The sequence below is a fragment of the Triturus cristatus genome, chromosome 5_1 (genome assembly GCF_964204655.1).
Source record: "Triturus cristatus chromosome 5_1, aTriCri1.1, whole genome shotgun sequence".
NCBI lineage: Eukaryota > Metazoa > Chordata > Amphibia > Caudata > Salamandridae > Triturus > Triturus cristatus.
Window position 1 is genome coordinate 812,444,187 of NC_140587.1, and position 22,760 is coordinate 812,466,946.

The 22,760-nt window shown below is 41.8% G+C and overlaps 1 protein-coding gene across 3 annotated transcripts in view; it reads left to right on the forward strand.

Annotated features, from left to right (window-relative positions):
• Positions 1-13,598, forward strand: part of PRELID3A (PRELI domain containing 3A) — a 155,525-nt gene extending 141,927 nt beyond the window's left edge. For all 3 annotated transcript variants that reach the window (XM_085605843.1, XM_085605844.1, XM_085605846.1), the window contains exon 6: positions 9,695-13,598. In XM_085605843.1, the coding sequence (XP_085461969.1) occupies positions 9,695-9,811 (117 nt within the window). In that variant the 3' untranslated portion in view covers positions 9,812-13,598. The remainder of the gene's footprint in view (positions 1-9,694) is intronic.
• Positions 13,599-22,760: the final 9,162 nt, after the last annotated feature.

Sequence of the window (22,760 nt, forward strand, 5' to 3'; positions counted from 1 at the left end):
GCATTCAGGTTTCCTAGTTTGTTGGACGATGAAGAAAGTGCAAACTTATTAAAACTGTTTTAGCATTGTTGAAAGCTTTTCTAGTTGGATTTGAACCAGTCCTGAACGTCTGCAAAGATTTGATAGAGAAGGACAACATCTCTTGCAAATGAGCCTGCATATAATTCTGTAGTTTCTGTATCCGTATGAAGGCCAATGCCAAGATGGAGTTTGGTGCCCACAGGTCACGGTGCTAGCAGCGGCGCAGTGGCGGCGGTCATCGTTGAGAACAGGGTTGCGGTGCAAGATGCGGACAGTGCCTTCAGGACACGGAGTCGGTGACGGAGTTGGTTACTTTCCCCTTCTTTGTGGCAACTGAAGCAATGGTTCCAGAGGCGGTACCCAGAGGTTGCAGAAGTCTTTGCAGTCCCTGAGACTTCAGAACAGGTGGCAAGCTCTACTTCAAGCCCTTGGAGAGACTCGGCACAAGTGAAGAAAGTTCAGTCCAGTCCTTTCACAGCCCAAAACAGAAGCAGCAACTGCAGGCCAATTCAACAAAGTAACAACATAGCAAAGGGAGAGTACTCCTCCTAACAGCTCTTCCAGCTCTTCTTCGTGGAAGGTTCCTTGCTTCCAGCGAGTTCTCTGAAGTCATTTATCTCCCTGAGACTTCCAACAGGAGGCAAGCACTACTTCAAGCCCTTGGAGAAAACTCTAACATCAGGATGATGAAAGTACAATACAGTCCGTTCCCTGCCTCAGACAGAAGCAGCTAGTAGCACACAGCGAAGTGCCAGTTCCTCCTGACAGCTTTTCCAGCCCTTCTTCCTGGCAGGTTCCTTAGTTAAGAAGTAATCTAAAGTTCTGGGGTCTGGGCCCCAATATTTATACTCAGTTTTTCTTTGTTCTTTTGGGCCGAGAGTGTCTGTGCTCAGCTCAAACCAGTTCTGTCCTCTCCGGTCCAGCTTCCCGGCAGGAGGTGGAAACAGCATTGTCCAAGGCAGACAGGGCCTATTCAGGTGCAAGGGAAATCTCCTCCCACCAATCTAAATGCATACAAGGCCTATTCAGGTGCTAGTGAAAACTCCTCCCACTACTCTGAATGCAGCCCAGGTCTCTTCAGCCCAGCCCTGACTCAACCCCCCCCCCCCGTGGCTGTCTGAGAGAATGCACATCCCCAGCCCCTGTCACTCCAAAGCCAGACAATAAATCCACAAACCAGCAGAGGCACACAGGATGGTTAAGCAAGAAAATACCCAATTTTAATAAGTGGTACATTCAAACACAAAACATAAAAAATCACCTTTACTAGAAGATGTATTTTACATTCTGAGTCCAGGCATACTAAACTCCTTTTCCCTATCTTGTCCCAATGGGAAGTTATGCTTATAAGATGTTATAAGTAAACTCTCATTCTATCCTATGGGACAGATAGCCTTTCCATTGTGAAAAACAAACTACACTGTAATTCACTACCAGGACATGTCACACACACCAGTCCATGTCCCACCTTTAACATACACAGCACCCTGACCACAGGGGTACCTTGGGCCTACCTTAGGGGTGACTTATATGTAAGAAAAGGGAAGATTAGGGCCTGGCAAGTGGGTGCACTTTCCAGGTCCACATGGCAGCTACCAACTGCGCGTAGACACTGCAATGGCAGGTCGGAGAACCCTTTTCAGGGCTAATTGTGTGGGTGGCACAACCAGTGCTGCAGGCCCACCAAAAGTATTTGATTTACAGGCCTGGGTCATACATAGTGCACTATACTAGGGACTTAAAGGTAAATCAAATATCATGGAAACACCAATCCATAGTAACAATTTACACAGAAAACATATTCACTTTAGCGCTGATCAGCAGTGGTAAAGTGCCCAGAGTCCTAGAACCAACAAAAACAGTGTCAAAAATAGGAGGACAAAAAGCAAAAAGTCTGGGGGTAAACCCGCTGAAAAAGCCAAGTCTAACACAGCAATACACAAGTATTTCTTGAGGATTCCTCTCCTCCTCGTGTATTCATTAGGCAAGCTTGAGCTTCCCAAAATAGAACCCAGGGTACTCCATGTAATGGGCCATTAGAGGCACACCTTAACTCACTTTACTTTCCCAGCACACTTACTCTCCAGTACTGTTACCGCTCAGTACTGGTGCCTTTCTGTAGTGTACCAGGGTATGCTATATACAAACACACACTCTACAAGCATACACACACTCACCATCTGTCAGCTGCACAAGACTTTACCCTTAATGCATTGTACTTTACGCAAGCACACATAAACCCAGGATAAGCTTCCACAGTACAGCACTGAGGGCCCGATTCATGACCCGATTCATAAAAGTAATCTGAGACAAAATCGTAACTTTACGACTTTCGGTATTGACAAAGGGCATTTAGGAGTAGTAAAGTTAGGAATCCCAAATTTACTACTCCTAAATGCCCTTTGTGAATACCGAAAGTCGTAAAGTTAGGATTTTTTCTCAGATTACTTTTGTGAATCGGGCCCTAAATCTTTCATGTCATATATTCACTGCAAGCACACCTACACTCAGAGCATGCACTAACCCCACATGTAGTACTCAGTACTGCCCTAACCCTGTACTGTACCCTTCCCAGGCACACATACATCCAGCGCAGTCACTACTCCGGCACTGCACAGCGCTCCACATCCATCTCATGTAGGCAAGATTGAGTTAAGCATACAGCAGCTGAACTTTTAAAAAGGTGTATGAGCTTGTAGGCCTCACTCCAGTGACACAGGGTAAAAGGGACCTTTTGACTACTGCTGATCACTAAACAGTATGATGCCATCACCGTGACCGTGCTGCTTAGCTCTTGGTGAAGGGTGTAGCCCTCCACCAACATGAGGGCATCACTGTGAGCGCAATCCCTGAGACAGACCTATGTCATGGCGCACTCATATGATCCAGGTTTGTCTGTGACAACAACAACAAAAATCATCAATAGGGATCCAGACAACAGGGCAGTTGAGCACTCAGGGCAGGGGTATATGTCTTTAGCCATGCAGAGGACTTTTCCTTATCAACACTACTGAAACTAAAAGTCACTGACTAGACTCATGTTCCTACAGAGAACCTGAGACATTGCTCATCTACTTGGATTGATCATCAAGATCTCATTTGGTACCTTCCAACATGTTCGGGAAATACTTCCATTTTCTCCTCTATTGCTCTCACCTTAGTCTTAATGTTATGGGAGGTATCTGACGTACTTTCAGAGCAGCACTCAGGAGGCACTCACCCCATGATAATTCTAGCTCCTGCTCTCTATTAGGTTCACGGCTCCTGTCAGAAACTGGGTTACCAATTTGGGAGGAAAGCCTCCTTACCAACTCCATAATATAGCCTGGTTAGGTCACAGCACATTTCTAAGTGAATCTCTGCTTTATCACTGGGAGCTATGGCACCGGTAGCAAGCAGTCTCCTAGAGAAAAGTGTGCTCTGTTCAGGCAATACTAAACAAATATTCAAGTTAAGAACACACAACAATATAATTCCCAATCCAATTGGGGGGAAAAAAACAATAAACTTTAATAAGCAAAAACATTGAAAAATTGTTATAGTTGTTTAAGGGGATCAAGAGACATAGGGACAGATTTACAACAAAGTAACGCAGCACGGTGGAAAGTCATTTTGCTGCGCCGTGCTGCGTTAGTTTGGAAAGCACAGAGATGCGACATATTTACAAGAATATGTCGCATCTCTGTATTTCCCCTGCGCTGACGCACAAACTGCAGCCATGCACCGGTGCAGCCACCCTTGCACCATGGTGCAAGGATGCCTGCGTCATGAGGAGATTGTTTTTGTGCAGGAAAGTACACCTTCCTGCACAAAAACAATCACAAGAGGCTTTTTCCTCTTTCAATGCGTGCTGTAGAATGCAGCACGCATTGAAAGAGGGAAAAACGAGGAGAAATGAAAACATTTTTCCTTGTTGCGCCTCGCTACGCCACCTCTAGGGTGGTGTAGCATTCACACGCATCTCCAGATTTATGATTTCTCGTAAATCTGGAGATGTGTCTTGTTCCATGGGTGTTGCGTGGGAACACTCACAGCAAAACCCATGGATCACCCCTTCCACGCACACTGCTGCGTGTGAAGGAGCCATATTTACGGGGAGAGGAAAATTCACGCTGGGTGGCTTTTCCTCTCCTTGTAAATATGGAGGAGCCTCCTGCGCCACCAGTACGTCACGAAAAGTGACGTAGTGGTGGCGCAGGGGGCTTGTAAATCTGCCCCATAGATTTTTACTTTTTAAGACAAAAGTCACAACTAACAAACAAAGCACTGAATGTTAATGTTTGCAGTAGACTTGGACCCAAGTTTCATTTCAGTCCGACTGTGTGGTGGAACTGGGGTTGAGTAAACCTAATGGGTTGATGAGCTTTGCCACTGGGGGGGGCAACCTGGATGTCTTGTATTGATCCCAAGTTTTACCACTGATCCAGCGGATTCAGTCTCTCAATACTGAGCCCAACTGTTTTATTGAGAATGTACTCCGTTGCCTGGATTATTTACCTCTGCTTTACCTACTTGCTAGCTTGGTCCTCCGATTGACCTATCTGCATCGCACTGAGGCGAAAAAGAGTTAACATTATTATTATTTATTATTATGTGTTCTTATATAGCGCTCAACTTACCCTTGGGCATCTTGGCGCTTGCATTGGGAACCCGTCCTGGTTTTTCCCTGTGAGATAACCCATACTGGGCATCCCCAAGGTGAAAGCCAGGCATCCCGCCGCGGGGGGGCCGTTGTGGAGATTAAGCAAGCTTGTTGCCCAGAGCTGCATAGTGTGAACTCGTGCTTAGAGTGGGCACCGAAGCGAGAATTATCGAGTCCGTGGACAATTGGGCTCCGGACCCTGCCGCGTCGGGAATTGAACCCTGGTCCCGGGTCTGACCTCTGCTTCAGGGTATGCCTCCTCTAACCAGTGAGCTACACTTCTCCACTTTTCGTGTCCAATCAATTTATTAATAGTACAACCAGTTGGCCACACAATGAGGACCAGGAAGCAGTGGCCAAATTTGAGATTAGGTTTAAGTAGATCACTCTAAAAATCAAACTGTATAGATATAGTATAGCAACAGGGAAGCCTAGCATCCTAAAGAAATGTAAGCAAACAAGAATCATACAAACAAGCAGCTTTGTAGCCACAATTCAAAACAACAGAATGAAGACTTGATGCTTGGAATACAATCTAGCCTGATCTTTCCTAGGCATTAGCAATTGTTTTTTTCTTTAATACAAGCTAAGTCACGTGACTACTCATGACAAATCTACAAAAGACAATAGGGAGTATTAGCGACAGCATTGTAGAAGCTCTGTCAGGAGTCTTCAAGGTGTCTGGAAGTGTCGGACTAAACCACGCTTGGGAAATTAACGTGCCATAAGAGAACGTCTCTAAGAGTCCATTTAAGGGGCCATTAGATTTGGGGTAATAGAGAAATTGGTTTTGGTTGGAGCCCAAATGAAAGCTCTGCAAGGAACCCTGCAGAAAGAGTTCAGCTAAAGAGTTCAGCATGCGGTTTCCAAAGTCATCTGCCACTCCATCCAGGGCAATTGATAAATTATAATCCTTGAAGTATGTCGTCAACTCCCCTTAAAGTACGTCATCAGTAGTAATCCATTGTATTTGTTTCAACACTCTGCCTAGTTGCACATGGTATTTAGAATGAAACATCGTAGGAAAGTTACACACCAAACATGGGAACATCGTCTCAGTCCTACACTCATGGAAAAAGACAACAGTCTATTGTTTGTCTACAGAGTTCTCATGTGCTCGTTGTTGAAATCCATTTCCAGATGTGTATCTATTACTGGTTACAAGAAATTTATCAATTCAGACTAACAGTTGGTGAGAACTCCTGCAAAGAAAGCAAGTCAGTATAATGCAGAAACGCAATGAATTCTCACGGGACCACAAATTCGGCCATTTAGTGTAAAACAGCTAATTTAACACATTGAATCTATAATGCACATTTAATATGCATATAAGCATTTAAATATATGTGTTTATACTATTTCTTTAGTACTTTAGTCCACTAAATCATATAGCAAGCAATGAAACTGCATAACATTAAGTATATTTGGGCACTACATTTGTGAGTATATACGTGAAATATTAATGCATACATTGATGATATTTAATTGTTCAACCTGCATTAGCAATCTACATATATATGGATCATTTGTAGCCATGAATGACATTTCTAACAGTTATACAGACTAAATTGCGCACAATTATAAATGAAGTGAAAAATCTTAAGCAATGAAATGAAGAGGGTGGTTTAAAGCGAACTACACATTACAAATGTCTCATTATTCAGTATAATACATGTTATTTCTTATAAATCCATTTAGTGGTAACAATCATATAAATGTATTAATATGTGTCAGTCACTTTAGTGACAAATTCTTTTCATATCGAGACATCTTTCATGAATAAAGATGGATTCTACGTTAATTATCAAATGCATTTCTCTCAACATTAGTAAAACATTAGATGTGAAATCTAAAATTTTACGTAAAGACTGTCTGCACCAGTATGTTGCAGGGAAGTTGATGAATAGCAGGATTCACACCTGGAAGAATCCTACTATTCAGCAACTTCCCTGCAACATATTGGCGACTGAGCCGTTAGAGTACGCGAAGGCGTCTCCCCCCGTATCCGAGTTTGAATTCATCATATCTGGAGCCACCATTATAACAGCCCTCATCTCCCCGCCCAAGTTCCCCCATTCTGGAATTACGGCTAATGAGGCTCTATCTAACAGACATGTTATTTAAGTCTTGATGATGATCCGCTCATTCTTCAAACGGATCGAAACGCCGTCAATACCCTAATACACCTTATACGCAAAAAACCTTTTGTTCATTCCGCTGTAAAGGTGTTTTGTAGTGATTTGTTCTTGTAACATTGTATATCCTCCTTGTGTAACAAACCGGAAAAGCTTTGCCTGAGCCCCCTGTGGTTCGTTTTCTCCCTTGTTAATGTACTCTACTGGCCAAGTAGGACACAGTATTGTGTCCCATTTTATGTATTGTTTTGTATTACTATATCCTAAACCTACAAGTAAATATCAGACCTCTGTCCGGCTGGACAAGTCCACTAAATATAGCTACGATTGAGTCTATTATATTCATTCCTTTGGTTTCCATTTCACTTTCTGGGGACCACTGTTGTTGAAAACAATTGTATCCCAAGGTCCCTGGACGACTTCTCTTGGGTTCCCTTGTTGCAGAATCGGCAGACTTTCAAGGCACATTTTGGGACGACCTAACTAAAAAAGTATATTTCCTATAGGGATAATCCCTTTTATCGCTTCAGTGGTTTCAAACTGTATCTCACCCGGAGCATAATGATATTTCCTGTACCAACTTATCATGGCTTTACTGGATTTGCAGGGGCATAGCACAGAGTTCTATTGCAAGCTAATCCAAACGCGAAAAAATGTGGGGATCATCATAGAGTGATGTCTGGTTTTACTACTCCCGTTAAGACTATCCCTCTGATTAGAGAGCCATGGGTTAAAAAAAAATCTTCCTCCCAGTTCCTTTGTTCTACTTGGACGGCTTGGTAGAGGGCTGTTAAAGACCTTGTGAACTGAAAAGTCGGGGTAACCACCTGAATCACATGGTCTTCTCGGGCTCTACTACCTGAAAGTCCTCATCCTATTTCATCCACCTGGTGAAGGCACATTATGCCTTAAATCAGCACAGAAAGGGATGACACCCTTTATAGGACAGCCAGCCCTGCTATGGACTTATTCAGGAGCTTACTCCATTTCTTCACCTGGCATCAGTGAGTACAGTTTAGTGGCAGTACAAATCTGCTTTCCTATTGCAGCTCAAGCACGTATCCCAAACCCTATTAACAATGTGTGTGCTGCCACCACTGCTGCACTGACGAACCTTAACTTAGCGGTGCGCTTGGCAACATGTTCGGTCATCAGCACAATGAGGGGGAGGCACCGTTATAACTTCTCTCTGCGGGCCAGGTAGTGGAAAGAAGGGAACTGTGAATGCAGCATAAGAGGCACTGCACTTCCTCCGTGCAGATCCTGCCTGCAACCCCCACAGCTCTTTCCCCAGACCTACAGACTGTTCAGAAAAGGGAAACAAGTAGCTGCTTTTCACCTTGGCAGGCTGTGCCTGTGACATACACAATTCTTTTGAGAATCGGATTGCTCGAGGTTACAGGCTTACTAATGGCGCTCCTCAAACATCATGAATTACGTTCCAAGGTCATTCTTCAGTTTTGTCAGTTTTTGAACTTTGGAGTAGATTTTCTACTTGAGCGGCAGCTTTCTCAACACGAATGGCTGCAAACTGCCACAAGCGCTGGCGTTGAGAAATCTCACCAGGAAGTATTGTAGCGCCCGAAAATTGCATTGAGGATGCAAATTCTTGCTTGTGCTCGCCAACTTAACATTGGCGAGCCGCGTCTGAGAAAAAACTCTGCCACGCAGTGGTTAGTGGAGTTTTCGCCAACCTCTAATTAAAAGATTGTATTGCTTGGTTTTTATTCACCTGAATTAATAACTATGTATATTAGTGCCATCCGTGCACACCGTGATGTGATTATATGAAAGGGCATGTGTGGAAGTAAATGCAGAAGGAACACATGATTTCTCTTCACTTACTGACTAAAGATTACACAGACTCAGTGTGCCACAGCAATGGATGATCATTAAGGCAAGACAATAAGATAATAGCATAATCACTTATACCAGTTGATTATGGCTCCACGCCAGACTAAGAAACAATTTGAAAAGTGGAGTGAAACGGATAAGAGAGGAAAGATGTTGGGGTGGTTATTTAGAACTTTCCCTGATGCTGTGGTTGGTAGAAAGATGAAACCATGGTTGCGCCAGTTACATCAACTCCTAAAAGGGTTTCTGCAACCCATACAGACAGTACCCATACCATAGTATATATATCGGGTTGCAAAATCCGATTCCATTCGCAAAAGCTTTTTGCAAATGGAATAATATAGCTGGCTCTTTGTTCCAATCCTTATCTTTCTCTCGTGCTGTAATGGGCGGCCTGTTGAAATAGTTCGCGCTCATTAAACAAGAATCGGGTTTGTGTGCTTCACTGTTTACCTCTGCATGTTATTCTAGTGTGGTATCTTGGGTTTGCCAGTAGTAGAGACTCGCCAGGCAAATAACTGCAAGTTTCGACAACCATATTATCATAAAGTGGGGTGTATTGGCTAATATAAATCTTGCCCCTCGCCCTTAAGTAGTTAAGCATTTTTAAACATAGCAGGAAATTAGAGGTCAATTTTTTTTTTTTATTGGAGGAGATAATATATTGTTTTCCATTTCCATATATTGCCAAATCATTTTAACATCACTGTTTTTATAAGCCTGATTATTCATTTTGGATTTCTGAAATAATTTGTCTATGGTATAAAATCAGAATGTAAGAAATGTCTATTCAACTTGGTCTGCAGTATATAAATTATCCAAAAAGGGGGGGGCTGGGCAACTACAGAATGGCCAATGATGTTTGTAGGTGACAACCTCCTATGGGGAAAGTGATTCGTAATTTGAAGAGAGAAGCAATATTGATACATTTGATGTCTGATTGATAGGGGTGGTGGGGGGCACATTTCCACGTATCATCTCTACATTATTAAATTTAGGCTTGGTTTTATTAGTTTTAATTCTGTTGTTTTTTTGCTTTTAGGGACAAGATGCCATGGAGTGGGTGATTGACAAACTGAATAATGAATACGAGGACCTCTCTTCCTTGAAGCAGGAAGATGTGAACGCCTCAGTGGCAGCTGCCTCAGCAGAATCTTAACCCAAGGTTCTAACAGTGAGACTCCTGGCTCTCAGTGTCCACAGCACACAGGCCCGGTCTTTTGTTTCTGCTTCAGTTTTTTTGTATGCAGAGATATTTTGATCTGGAACAGTTATTTGTATTTTTGTACAACAGATATTTTTATGAGAATAATATCAAGTATGGTGACACTTCAAAGCGCCAGCAAAACTTTACTTTAGGCATCCAAGTGGATGAGCTGTTGACCACAACCTATCAATGGTGGCCCTCAGAGGACTTCCCAAAGAGATCTCCAGCCTCAAGCACGCTTGTTTGCTCTGAAGCATGCCTGCATGTGGCCATAGAAACTCACAAAGGTGACATCATCATTAGACAAAAGGAGTCCTGCATAACTTAGACCGCCATCTCCGGTTCCTTTGTTTGAGTTTGGAAATAACACCACTGTGAGGCTTTGCTTATGCCGTATGAATTTTTCAAACAGTAGTTTGGTTTTGCTTGGAGATGAAAAAAATGCATGTCAAGTGGGGGTGACGTCGCATGTTGGAACTTGTCTTTCTCAGTGTGTTTTGCGATTCTTGCAATACAGTAGCGTAAGGTGCTTTGACTCTGGACTTTTCCTATGCAGGCACCTTTGATAAAGAGATGTTAATAGAGCATTGTTTGCTTGAGTGTGCTCAAGTAATCCCAATCTGTCGCAGTGTGTCAGGCGCTTCAAATGATAGTGCTCATCCTTCCTCAATAACTTTAATAACAGACCTGCACTGAGTGTCTTGCGGGGCTACAGCCAGCCTGACACTCCTACAGAGTTGGGTCTTGAAATGTCGTGAATTTTTTTATAATTATTTAATAACACAACTACCAGCTCCTAGGTGAGTTTTTGTACGGGTATAATATTTGTCATATTATTTAACTGGCCTAACATTATTAGGCAAAAGTAGAAACGGATTTTATTTATTTTGTAAAGATTGTATGTTAGGACAGGCCTTTATGTTATAAATTATTAAGTTATTGTTAAACTGCTTTGGGTCCCTCAAGTTGGATTAGATTTAATACAAGTCAAAACCCCTTTATAAACCGCTGATAAGTTTGTGTGGTCGACCCCGGTACTCGTCATGGGCCTGGCCCAACGACAACACATAGAACTGGACGACAGATGAGTACTGCCATTTCCTTCCAGTCCCTCAGATCTGTTGTACCACCCATACATGCTTCTAAAAGCATATGCAAGGGCGGCCGCAAACATTTCTGCTGGACAGCTGTTTTATTCATTAGTTAGTCGTTTCCCGAATAAAATAGTCAGGGCTCTGGAGCCCCCTGCTATACCCCCCACAATAAGAACAGTGCCCCCAGCGGAAAACTACAACTACTGAGTAAGGACACAGCATGCTTATGATTTCAGATCAGTGTCATAGGCTGCACAGAGCCGTAAGGAAGAGAGCTCCTTCCTGTATGGTATGAAGAAACCACCTAAGGCAAAAATGTCTTATTTCATTTACTTACCTACCCGCAATATAAAAGTATGAACGCAATAAAAAAATATCCACGTTATCAAATGTAGATAGATTTTTGCTCTCCTGGCCATCATCCCAGCAGAAATTGGAATTTCAATTCGTCTTAAATAAAACATTTTACTTGACATTTTCAAGAGTAAGAAGCACCTGGTCTCACTTACAAATGCTGCTTCTGAGTCTATGGTAAAAGAGCTGACTCGGTGCAATATTAGTGCTTCACCTCTGGTGCTGATGAAACCGAGCTCTGCCCTTTGACCTTTTCACATTGATGCGGTAGTGTGATCACAGGAGAAGGAGTCCCACTCTCTCAGCAATAAGGTTTGAAGCTAGATCGAAATTAGTTATTTGGACGCTGTTAAAAAAAAAAATAAACATGCCACCCAGAAGCAGTAACTCGAGTCTCTCTATCAAATAAGTAACGGATGTAACTCCACGTCGCCTGGTTCTACTCAGTTATGTAGAACTTCATGCTCATACTTTGCAGGGCAGGCATAGACGTGCTTTGCTGGAAGTTAACATGCACAATATGCTGCAATAAACACATTTTCCTTGGGATCAATTTGTTTATTGACTTTTAAGTGAACATATCTTTGCAATCTCTGCTGAACTTAAGCACTTATTCACAAACTCTTTTGCTCTTTCTATATATTTTCTAATAAGTTAACAGTTTGCACTGTTTTGCTTAGTGACTGAGATCTTGTTTTTTGTTTGTCTCTAATATAGATGCTTATTTTGCCACACTTTGCCCACTAGGTGAAGGTGCCCAGTCAAAAGTATTTTTGAATAAGTGATTCTTCCCTGTGAGTGTGGTGGTTTTAACAGCTGAATTAGCATCAATGTGCCTCTGCTGATTCCCACTCCCTTGTACTGCCTCGTCCATTAATCTTAATTATTCAAAGCCAAGCAGTCCTCTGATCTACCACAGCCAAACATGCAATAACTTTTTTACTACAATGTTACTCAACGGGGGAATCCCCTCAGTTCACATTGGAAGTACTGTTTACCCGGGGGTCTCCATCTCATCCGCAGCGATGCTATTCAAGGAAAGTAGGTTCACGGAAACACATCTATAGTCTGAGAAGCCTGGACCTCTCTCATTGGATAAGCCTGGTGGAGACCCGTGGTCACTATAAAATGATAATTTACGCCAGGTGCAAACTACATGAAAGCTTCTCATAGCCTTACCAGTAAAAAAACATTCGCTCCTGACCTTTGCCCCTTCTCTGCTTCACTACTCCATGTCTGTTGTCCACATACATCGACCTTTCTCTATCACTTCAGCCTCCATTTCTAAATGACTTACATTGTCCTTTTTTCCGCACCATCTTCTACTGATGTTATAACCTTCTTCGCAAGTCCAACTGATACTAGAATGTTCTGCACAACAGCATTCACACAGACAGCTGTTATACAGGCCCATCAAATACAACTAATTACAGGCACCCAGACATATGCAACTCTCAGTGCGAATGCTGCAGTAAAGGCTACTCGGGCTTAATAATTTTGAGACCACAAGTAGCACATCAGTATTAATAGCAGTTACTTTTATGTAGGGACTAGAATTGCTGTCCTTATAGGCAGTGCATTGAGACCTCTACTTCTAGCCATGGACTTCCTTTTTCAAAAATATTTCTATATTGCAGTTTCTTTACTACTGGTTAGAGTTCATATCATAGCACACACATCGTTTTACCCAAAGTATATATACATCTGCTCCTAAAATCTGTTCTCATAGAGACTGTAGTTAAAATAGTGCGAAAGTTCAGAGGTCTTGCTCGGACTGCTCTTTTGCTCCAGTCATTGGCTCTTTCAGCATTTACTGTTCTGCTATCATTCATGTGAGAACAAGACAACAGAAGTGTGACATGTGAAATGTAGGACGCCTTCTCCAAGAATGTTATACCTCTCATGCGATGGTTGGGGGTAGGAGTGCCTCTACTCTAAAATCCATGGTATGGTGTCTTGCCCAGTGAATTACCTTTTGACACTTGCACCAGCATATCAGAGGCTGTGGCTATTAAATTATCTAACAAGTTTGGTCATTAACAGATCAATTTTCCAGTACTTGAATATATCGGTCAATACAGAAGGACCCTAAAAAAATCTTTCATCTGTTTTTTGCTTGTTGATCTGTTCTGGTTATTTAATCATTCGAGCATTTGCGACACTGAAATTCATTTCTTTTTCCTATAATTTTTATTTGTATTAAATGTATGTAAAAGTTTGTTAGCAAATATATATCAGCAGAAGTGTATAAAAACAGAAAGCAACAACATTAAATTACTAGAATCTCCTGCTACAAATGTTTACAGTACACAAACAACGACAAATACATTAGTACAGAAATTAGGAAATTAGTTACACAATAAACATTAGAAAGGGTTATTTAAAAATGTAGATGTCTAAGAAGGGCGATTGCATGATTTGGTACTGTGATAATACTTTCTTTAAAGTAAAATATTTTTCTTCACCACCAATAAAACAGATCTGGGATTCGTCTGTACAGGTTCACATTTGTTATTTTTCCAGGTTTTAGCAATGTGTTTGTTGGCAGTCAAAAGGACTATAAGCCAATAAACTGTCTCCTAAGAGGCCTTGTTCTGTCAAAGGACATAATGAAATCAAACTTATCGCTGTAAAAATTGTGTTCCTGAACCAATATTGGTTCTTTCTGAGACCTGCCTCCGAAAAATCCTTTCACTGAGGCATTCCCACTAGAGTTTTCATATGCCATGTAGGGAGGTTGCAGTCCCACCAAGATAGATCATTCTTCTTCATATCACATGACCCCACTCCAAAATAATCTAGGCATCAATATTAGTTGTACGTATTTTAGGCACATGTCAGTTGAATATTTGGAAGTCTATGAACAGGAATTAGTGGTGTGTTCTTTTAGAAGGTCCATTTCTAATTAACAAATCCGGTCCAAATAATACTTGTGAAAAACCTCCCTGCAGGGGGTGCATTGAATTCATAAACAACCTACAAGAATTCAATTGCTTCAGGTAAGTCTCATTTCAAATAAGTGATAGTATGGCACTTTGAGAGACAAGTAAATCCATAGGTTTTGGTGTAAACGTAAGCTGTCCCACTTAAGTTCTTCATATGGATACTTAAAAAACATAAAGCATCTGCACTTCCTAACTTGAGACACCAGCTACAAAACCACGCTCTCTAGATTTTACCTTGGTTGGTATTGTCTAGCAAGGCCAAGATGTAAATCCTCTGCCCCTCATATGTTGGTAGTTGTGTATCACAATACTCCTAGTAAAGAAATATAGATTTACCTGGTGAGAGGATCTGATAATCGTTTAAGATAATTCTTCTGCAAAATGGCAACAATGCATTTAAGTAGACATGGAAACCATTGCTTGCAATGTTACTTTCTCATGACATATTGAAACACTTTCCACCGGAAAATGATATCGTGTGACTCTTTTATTCACTAATTTGCATTTGTTAGGTGGACCACCTTTGGCAAATATTTCGGCAGATCACTTTTGTTTAATCTTTAAGTAGCCCATATCCTTAATGGACGCATATCTTGTTGTAGTGAGTGATATATTGTTGTCGATCAACATTTAAATTGTTGAAAAACCATTGTTATACCTGTTATGATTAATATGAACAGTAAATACGCACAAGCTAGATGTTGGAGGATGAGCTGCATATTTTGGGGATTCACTTGCCAAATCACACTTGAATTGGATGCCCCTTCTCTGTCTTCTTCACAACTCTTATATACTTGGCTAGATAGATTTCATAACTGAGGACAAAGTAACAAACATCCATGTCTCCATTCTATTCCTTCATATGTTTGCCTTATTAACTCCTCACTTAGGAATCTACTCGCAGGGTACCCCAAGCGCCACAGCTTTAGATGTGCTCTTCCACTCCAGTTTGTTTCTGACTGCTTGTAAATGCTCAGACTTACCCCCACCCCCATCAGCATTATGAAAGCAATTAGGGCCACCCTCACTCTTGTTCTGTGCATGGTTGTGATGCTTGTTGTACCTCAGGTGGCTTCACCCATATGCTCAACTCTGATCTGATCACATCGAGAAACATATCATTAATCTTAGTAACCCTTAACAACTTCAGACACATCTCCACTTTTAACTTCACGGCTACCTTCCAAGAGCAGTAACTAAACAACGTTCTTCTCACCTTGATCCAACTTCATCCTTGATAACTTCTAGGTAGGCTTCTGAAATGTTTTCTCAGATCCTTCTTGATAGACATTTGAGCACAAGACATAGTGGTTCATCTGGATTATTCTGTTGCCGTCAACCAAGTTGCTAAGACTCCCTACTTATAGACATCCGCCTCATTCTACTTTCTGGACTACAAGGCTCCAAACCTAACATTTTTTGCACTCTTTCTTGATGGCTGTATTAAACCACTCCCTTCTTTTCTGTAGTCCTTGTGGTACATGGGGACCTACAGGTCTTAGCACTCTCTCAATCATTCTGTTCAACCTATACTTCTGACTGTTACAATCTATTGTAACATTCTGAATGTGCACATGGGGAGACTGTAAAAATGTCATATAGAATTATGATTGTTGGTCCGGACTGTTGATTATATTGAGATTAGATACACTGTCAGCACAGAACAAACTACATCTTCTCTAAAGACAACTGGTTTCTTTTCACTTCTAACGGGGATGGGATTGATGTTTGAAATTTTCCACTAACGTGAGCCATCGCTACTTAATTAATTGTGCATCAGCTCACCACCAACACTCCCACAAACACTACTGCGAGCTGTTAAAACTCAATTTCTCGTGCACTAATTCACAAACACAAGAGCCTAAGATTTATGGAACCTCAACAGTGTAATTTCTCCCAATAGAATCAGTGCACGGAACCAACAATGTCATCGTTGTGTTCTCTCCTTGTGCACACTCTGATAGTTATACTAAATGATAATACTAAGAATAATCAGATTATTCTGTCTCGCATATCAGAAGTACCCCAGAGATAATCAAATCATACTAATACTAGACAAAAATGTGCACCCTATCACTCTGAGTCCTGGTAATGCCAAACAAAAGAGAACACCACATGAACCACTTTGAATCTTTTTTCGCATGTAATCAAAGATTGATTAAAAATTGCCTCAAAAAAAATTCAGCAAGGCAATTATTTTTTTCAATAACTGCATCACTCCTGGACCAATACCTTCTTGCCCTCTGTCAAAGGCTTCTCTTGCTTTACTGCAACCTTGGTTCAACAATACCTTATTTTCATGTTTGACCATAATCATTCTTCTGTACCCCACAACTCAGGTAAACTCAGTTCTTCTTAACCTTTTCCTCAACAGCTGACTGTTGTAGGCCTCCAGCCACTAGCTGTAGCAACCTCTCACTGGGTGTTCTTGCATTGCAACAGTCTGCTAATATGTGTTTAGAGTGATAAGCACAGCAGATATCAAGACTACATTCCCCCTTCATTTGCAGCTCTGCACTGGCTCGCTGTACAGTTCTCTGCTCATCTACCTCCTCTTCTTCTATTATGGACCAAAGCTGACACGTCCTTATCCATGCAAGGTGCCTCCCATTGGAATGTCTTCATGCTTCCTCTCACATTAACCAACATTAGGAGTTCAGGGGAATCTCCCACGGCTCATCTTCAAACCACTGTGTTATCAACATTCTTGTCCAGGGCCCACTGGCTGGTACGTTGCTGACATATTTGTCTTCAGATCGCTTATATTTTTACAAATCACCAGTGCTTGAAATGGAAAAATAGAGGTGCAGGTACTCTGTAAGAGAGTACCTGCTTGTTTCTGAGAAGTGCTGGTACTCTCCAATCAAAATATCACCCCCCCCCCCTCGAGAAGTGCAGATACTCTCCCTCTCAAAATAAAAAAGTGCTGGTACTCAGTACCGGCCCATTTAAAGCAATGCAAATCACTATGCATGCTGGTGTGTAAAGTTGAACTGCAGGAGAGGCAGCCACCATAGGACTGATAGGGAAGGGCGAACTGTCAAAATATGTTGCAAGAATTAAAACGGTATATTCAGCACAACTGTGTACAATGTGCCCTCCCTGGAAAAAGGTAACCTTACAAAATGTGACTATTCAATAATGGTGTGGTGTGTTTTTACGGTTTGCAGAATACACGTTAGTAAGAATAAGGACTTGTGCACTTTAACATTCTAGTGTTTTTAAAAAATAATTAATATCACTTTTTTGATCACTTTCTTTACAGACTTGGGCTGAGAGTGGAGACTATTTATAGAAATTGATCGCGTGCATGTACTTGTATTTTTCACAGGATAATACACTCCAGGCACTGAAATTTCACTGCGACTCATTTCCAAATTATGGGACATGTTTAGCTGAATTCTGATGCTTTAGAGAAAAAACTGATCAGTTAGAAAATATTGTAGATATTGTATTTTAAAGAGTAACTCAATATGTGTGTTTTGGAGATAGCACACTAGTTATTTATAACCATGCACTGACGGAAGTCTGTGTCTGTGTATTTTGCGTTTACACTGTAGGCGACTTTCTAGAGTTAACAACCTGCAGTAAAATACGTCATTTTAATGTTTCTATTTGAGCGCATTACTAAGAGCCATTTCAAAGTTGAAGAAAGCAGGCTTTCAAGATAGTGTGAAATGAATTGAATAATTTTGAATACTGACTGCCCTCTTGAAAAATTATGCTGTGACATAAACGTTAATTGCCCTCAACTTTTATAGGGTCATTAAAAACATAATAGACACATGCATTTTTGCACAAATAATACCTGTGGATTGTTTCTGTAAACAAAAAAGATTTCATTAAAGTACTCTTAAATTGGGTAATATTAAGACCTATTACTTGCGGCATTTAGCATTTAGGAAAACAGAATTATGGTATAACGTACAATATAAAGAACAGGTTGTTATATCAGTTCCCGTTCTGCTTATATGCTGTCACGTTTCTGTAAAGGAGATGCTAAGAGATATAGGGCGTCAGAACGTTCCTTGTCTCCTAGGCACATAGTTACAAAGGCTTTGTGCCATTCCTATTGCGGCGCAGAGCATCAGCAGTGATTTACTTTCCAGGGCAGAAGGTGTTTTTTTTTTTTTTACTGGAAGGATTTCCTTTTCAAAGTGCAAAATCCACTTAGCACCACTTTATAGCAGAAGGGCGGATAAGCTCAAGCACTCATAGAACTTGGCATAAAGTTTGATCAACTAAGATACGCTGACCAGACTTTTGGATCAGATAATATGGCCTGCTATAAAACCGATGTATCATCGCATGTGCTGCAGTCCAAAGCACACATCGCATGCCTCAGAACCTTCCGCAGTTGTCTGCTCATAGGGATTTGCACTGGAATTGCATGCTTCAAACACAAATCCTACACAACATAGTGCACACCCTCCACTATGCAAATGCACAAGGATGTGAATTTCGCAAGGTGACCTGTTTGTGCCCCAGTGCAGGAGATGACACCAGCAGCAGGCCATTCTTTGTAGATATGGCATGGCACTGCGTTTTCACCCTCACACTGTGCAGAGCAGCATATTTGGATGCTGCAATGCTTTTTGTGAAATCTTAGTAAATCTAGGCCTAAGAGCTGTCCATCTCATGATCTCTCATCAGTAAGATAGCCTCTCGCCTGCAAAAATCATTGTATTAGAAGATACAATAAATGATTGAAAGAAATGATTGGTTCCTCCTAAAATTAAAATGTTGTTAGTTTTTCAACACTACACAAGCAAACGGGCCATCTGATGTCATAACAGGCACTAATAAGTCCCATTACCGAAAATGCACATTGTTAAAGCTTCAGTTGCAAAAGGGTACATTTGTGAGAATGATGAAAATGTTGCGTACCATGTAATAGCATGTTAATTGACCATGTCATTGCTAACATTTTCTTTTATAATATTGTGAAACAAATGCATTTTGATAACTGCTTGATTTTTAAGATGTATGGTGAAAACTAAGAAACTGACATAATAAACCTATTTTTCAAAAAGCATTTTTCCTTTTATCAGATTATTGCTTTCTTTTGAATAATGTCAGACTCTTCAAATGTAAAGAAAGTAGACAAAGATGTAATTCTAGTTAGTAACTGATTTGATTGACTAGCAAGTGTGTGGTTAAGTTACGTCTTGGAGTGATGTGTTCCAACGAAAGAAGGGATTTGAGCACTCTCTAAAGTAAAATGCAATGTTTTTGAGGCTGGGAGTATTTTAAAGGCTCTTGTCAATAGTCCATGGGAAATCATTTTAATTCAGTTGGTTATAATTTAAAATTTATATCCCCTTATGTCGTCAGCTAAGTGACACTGGAGGTGTCTCGGCCATCAGAAGAGCAAAAGAGGGATTGAAATACATTGGGGTGACATTTGTTTCTGGAACTAAAAGTAAAATTAGTAAATGTTCCCAAAAACGCTCAAATATCACGCAAAACTGTTGAGTAACCGTGTTCACACAAAATAATGTACCCTTTTTCCAGAGTATAATGGTTATCAAACATCTTTATGGCACTGGGTAGAAATCCATTTCCCCATAAGTGCTTGGTGTCTGCTCAAAATGAGCCTTTCTGCAGCACAGTGGAATAAAAACTGCAAATGACATGCACATTTGCCGAGGCACACAGAAATGTAGTCCATGTTGTAACATAGGCAGTAACCAATGCAGTAATTACAGGGAGTCCGTTAAGGTATATCTTTCTCTTTATTCTCTTATTCTTAAAGGTTCATATACAAAAACACACACTGGCAGCCAACACATGTTTCGTCCAACCGACTTTTTCAAGGTTGCGAACAATGTGACACAATTAAAACCTAACATATACTCAATATATGTACAAATAAAAACATTCGTAAATGTCCACAAATTGGACACTACCCAGTATAGCCAAAACACCCAACACCAGCGCCATGAAAAAGAGTGTAAAAAGGGTGAGAAGATGCTATTTTGTGAAATAGCGTCACCTTATACAACCATTCACCAAATCCATGCCAGAATGAAGGAGACCATGGACAGAAGTGGAGAGATATTAAAGTAAGTAATGAAGTTTTGGAGAGCAATTAGCAACCGAAGCAACATGACTAATGTTTTGCTAGTGGTTCTGTGACCAAGAGCATGCTGAGCAAAAGGACTATGTTTGGCACTGTTTCTTACCTAGGAGGTAAAGGCAAAGAAACCCGGCACCCCAAAGCACAGCGTACCGGTAGTAAATGCAAAGGCGAAGATTCTGTATGGAGATAAAACCTAGCAATAAAGGTATTGAAAAATAGACACAAGACCAAACCAGTGTTGTAAACAGAAAAATCCTAGTGTGTCAGTCAGGGGTCTGCCAATATTATTTACTAAGGAAACACAAACCAAAATTGGACTACTAGTCCGAAACATATCAATGGGTACCTCTCTAGGTTGTTGCAATGAAATATTAGTGTTGTATCTATCGAACCCCCACTTGGGTCTCCAGTCTTCCCAACATGATGTACGAATGTACCAATTAGACTACCAATTTGGGCCCAGTGAAAAGATATTCTGGGACTGACCTGAATGTCTGTAAGCAGACTTCGTATTATTGAAACAGTCATGCACTCCTTTACTATCTATGACGGATCTTACAAGTAGCGTTTGGTCAAAGTCTCCAACCGCAGTTCCCACAAAGAATACCTGTACCAGTATGATTAAAATATATCCATCAGATAACGAACATAAAGCATTTTCAAACCATGGTGGCTAATAGTGTACAGCCCACCAATATTACACATGTAAATAGACTGACTTGCAGATATAAACAATGTAGTGTAAGAATTGAAAGTTCAGTCAATCTCTGGCTTGTAGCTCCAACAAAGGATGACAGTCCCATTATGGTCAAAATGATACCATGAGCTAGTGCACGCAGAAACCCACTAGAAACAAGCATTGGCATAGCCAATAGGTTTCACCTTTGGGACTTTATAAGTATTTAGTTATGCACAACTGCTTAACTGGCCACCTTAAAAAGTGGACCCAGAATGGGACAGGGTTGATTCCAGGCCATTGCAATTATAGGCACCCGTCTAAGACGCTGTTAAAAAAGGAGGCGTTTCGGAACACATCCTACCCCATAAGGAGGGGGCAGTATCAGCAACACAGGTGAGAACAGAATCAAGGATACACCAGGTGTCAGACACAGGAGCATCGGTCTCCCTTGCTCGAACCCCGCTGTGACGTAGAAGCCCGGGTTCCTTCCTAGAGGTCACCTGGTGCCAGTCACTACGTCACCTGCACGTCTCCCTCGACACTGGCCCCGCTGTGACATAGAAGCCCCGGGCTCCTTCCTTGACGTCATCTGGGTAGCAGTCACTAAGCCACACATGGGATAGCTCCAGGTCTCCCTCGTTACTGCCCCCACCCCTGTGATGTAGAAGCCCCGAGTTTCAGCCGTGACGTCAGTGCGTCACCCACTGACTTGGGCTTTGAGAGGGCAGGAATTTCCCCGCCTCCATTTGTGCACGGAAAGCACAATGTTGCCTCACACTTCCAAAGTGTCACCTAAGTAAGAGGAGCGCGTCACTTGGCGGCTACTTCCTGTTATCCATTTCACTGAGAGATGCCCCTTGTAAAACGGTGTATGTTGTCCCCGGACTCAGCTTTTGTTACAAGGTTGTCTGTAATGCCCTCTCTCCTGTTATGTTTGTATCAGACACATTAAAGACGACCAACCTTTCAAGTGATCTCCGTATCAGAAACATTACCGACCACAGTATATAAAGGGCAGGATATAACAAGCATCGGCCGCGCGACGCGGGAAGCTTGTAGTAATGTAAAAAAAAAAGCACGCTAGTCATGCGCGCACGCAGCAGCAGCACGAAAAAGTGAAAGTGATCGCACTGGAAGGGAGGCAGATGGCGGCTGCGCGCACGCTCACGTGAACGCAAGCACTAGGCCACCAAAAGCCTGTGGCAGCACTTTCCTTCCAGGTAACAAGTACGGAGTTTAGATGGGGCTTTGCATCGTATATGTTAACATTTAGCTTTGGTACACTCTCTTTGACTTGCCTTACGTATGTCTATTATTGTTGGCTTATCAAGGCTCTGCAATCAGTCGGTCACCATGAAAGTTCACAGGTGGAACCGACAGTACGTTTTTAGGTCTCGTCTGACCCAGCGCATGCGCTGGTCTAGCGAGACTTTTAGTAAGGGCTTCAAAAAATGCTACCATGGCCGGCCTACAGCTTGCGTGCATGTGCGCGGGCGCCCGCTTATGAGCAGAGTCGCCATATGGCTTTCCTCGTCATGCTCATTAAGCGCATCGCTCGGCACGCTTGATCGGGACACTTCATTCCACAAATGCACACTTCACTTCAGGATTGCACACTTCGCTCCTGGCCTTGTACCCCATCCCAGGATTGACCACTTAAGCCAAGTACTGCGCACTTCACCCCAAAACGTGCACATCGAAGGCAAGGACTGCGCACTCGACCGAAGGGCGACGGCCCCGGCTGCGC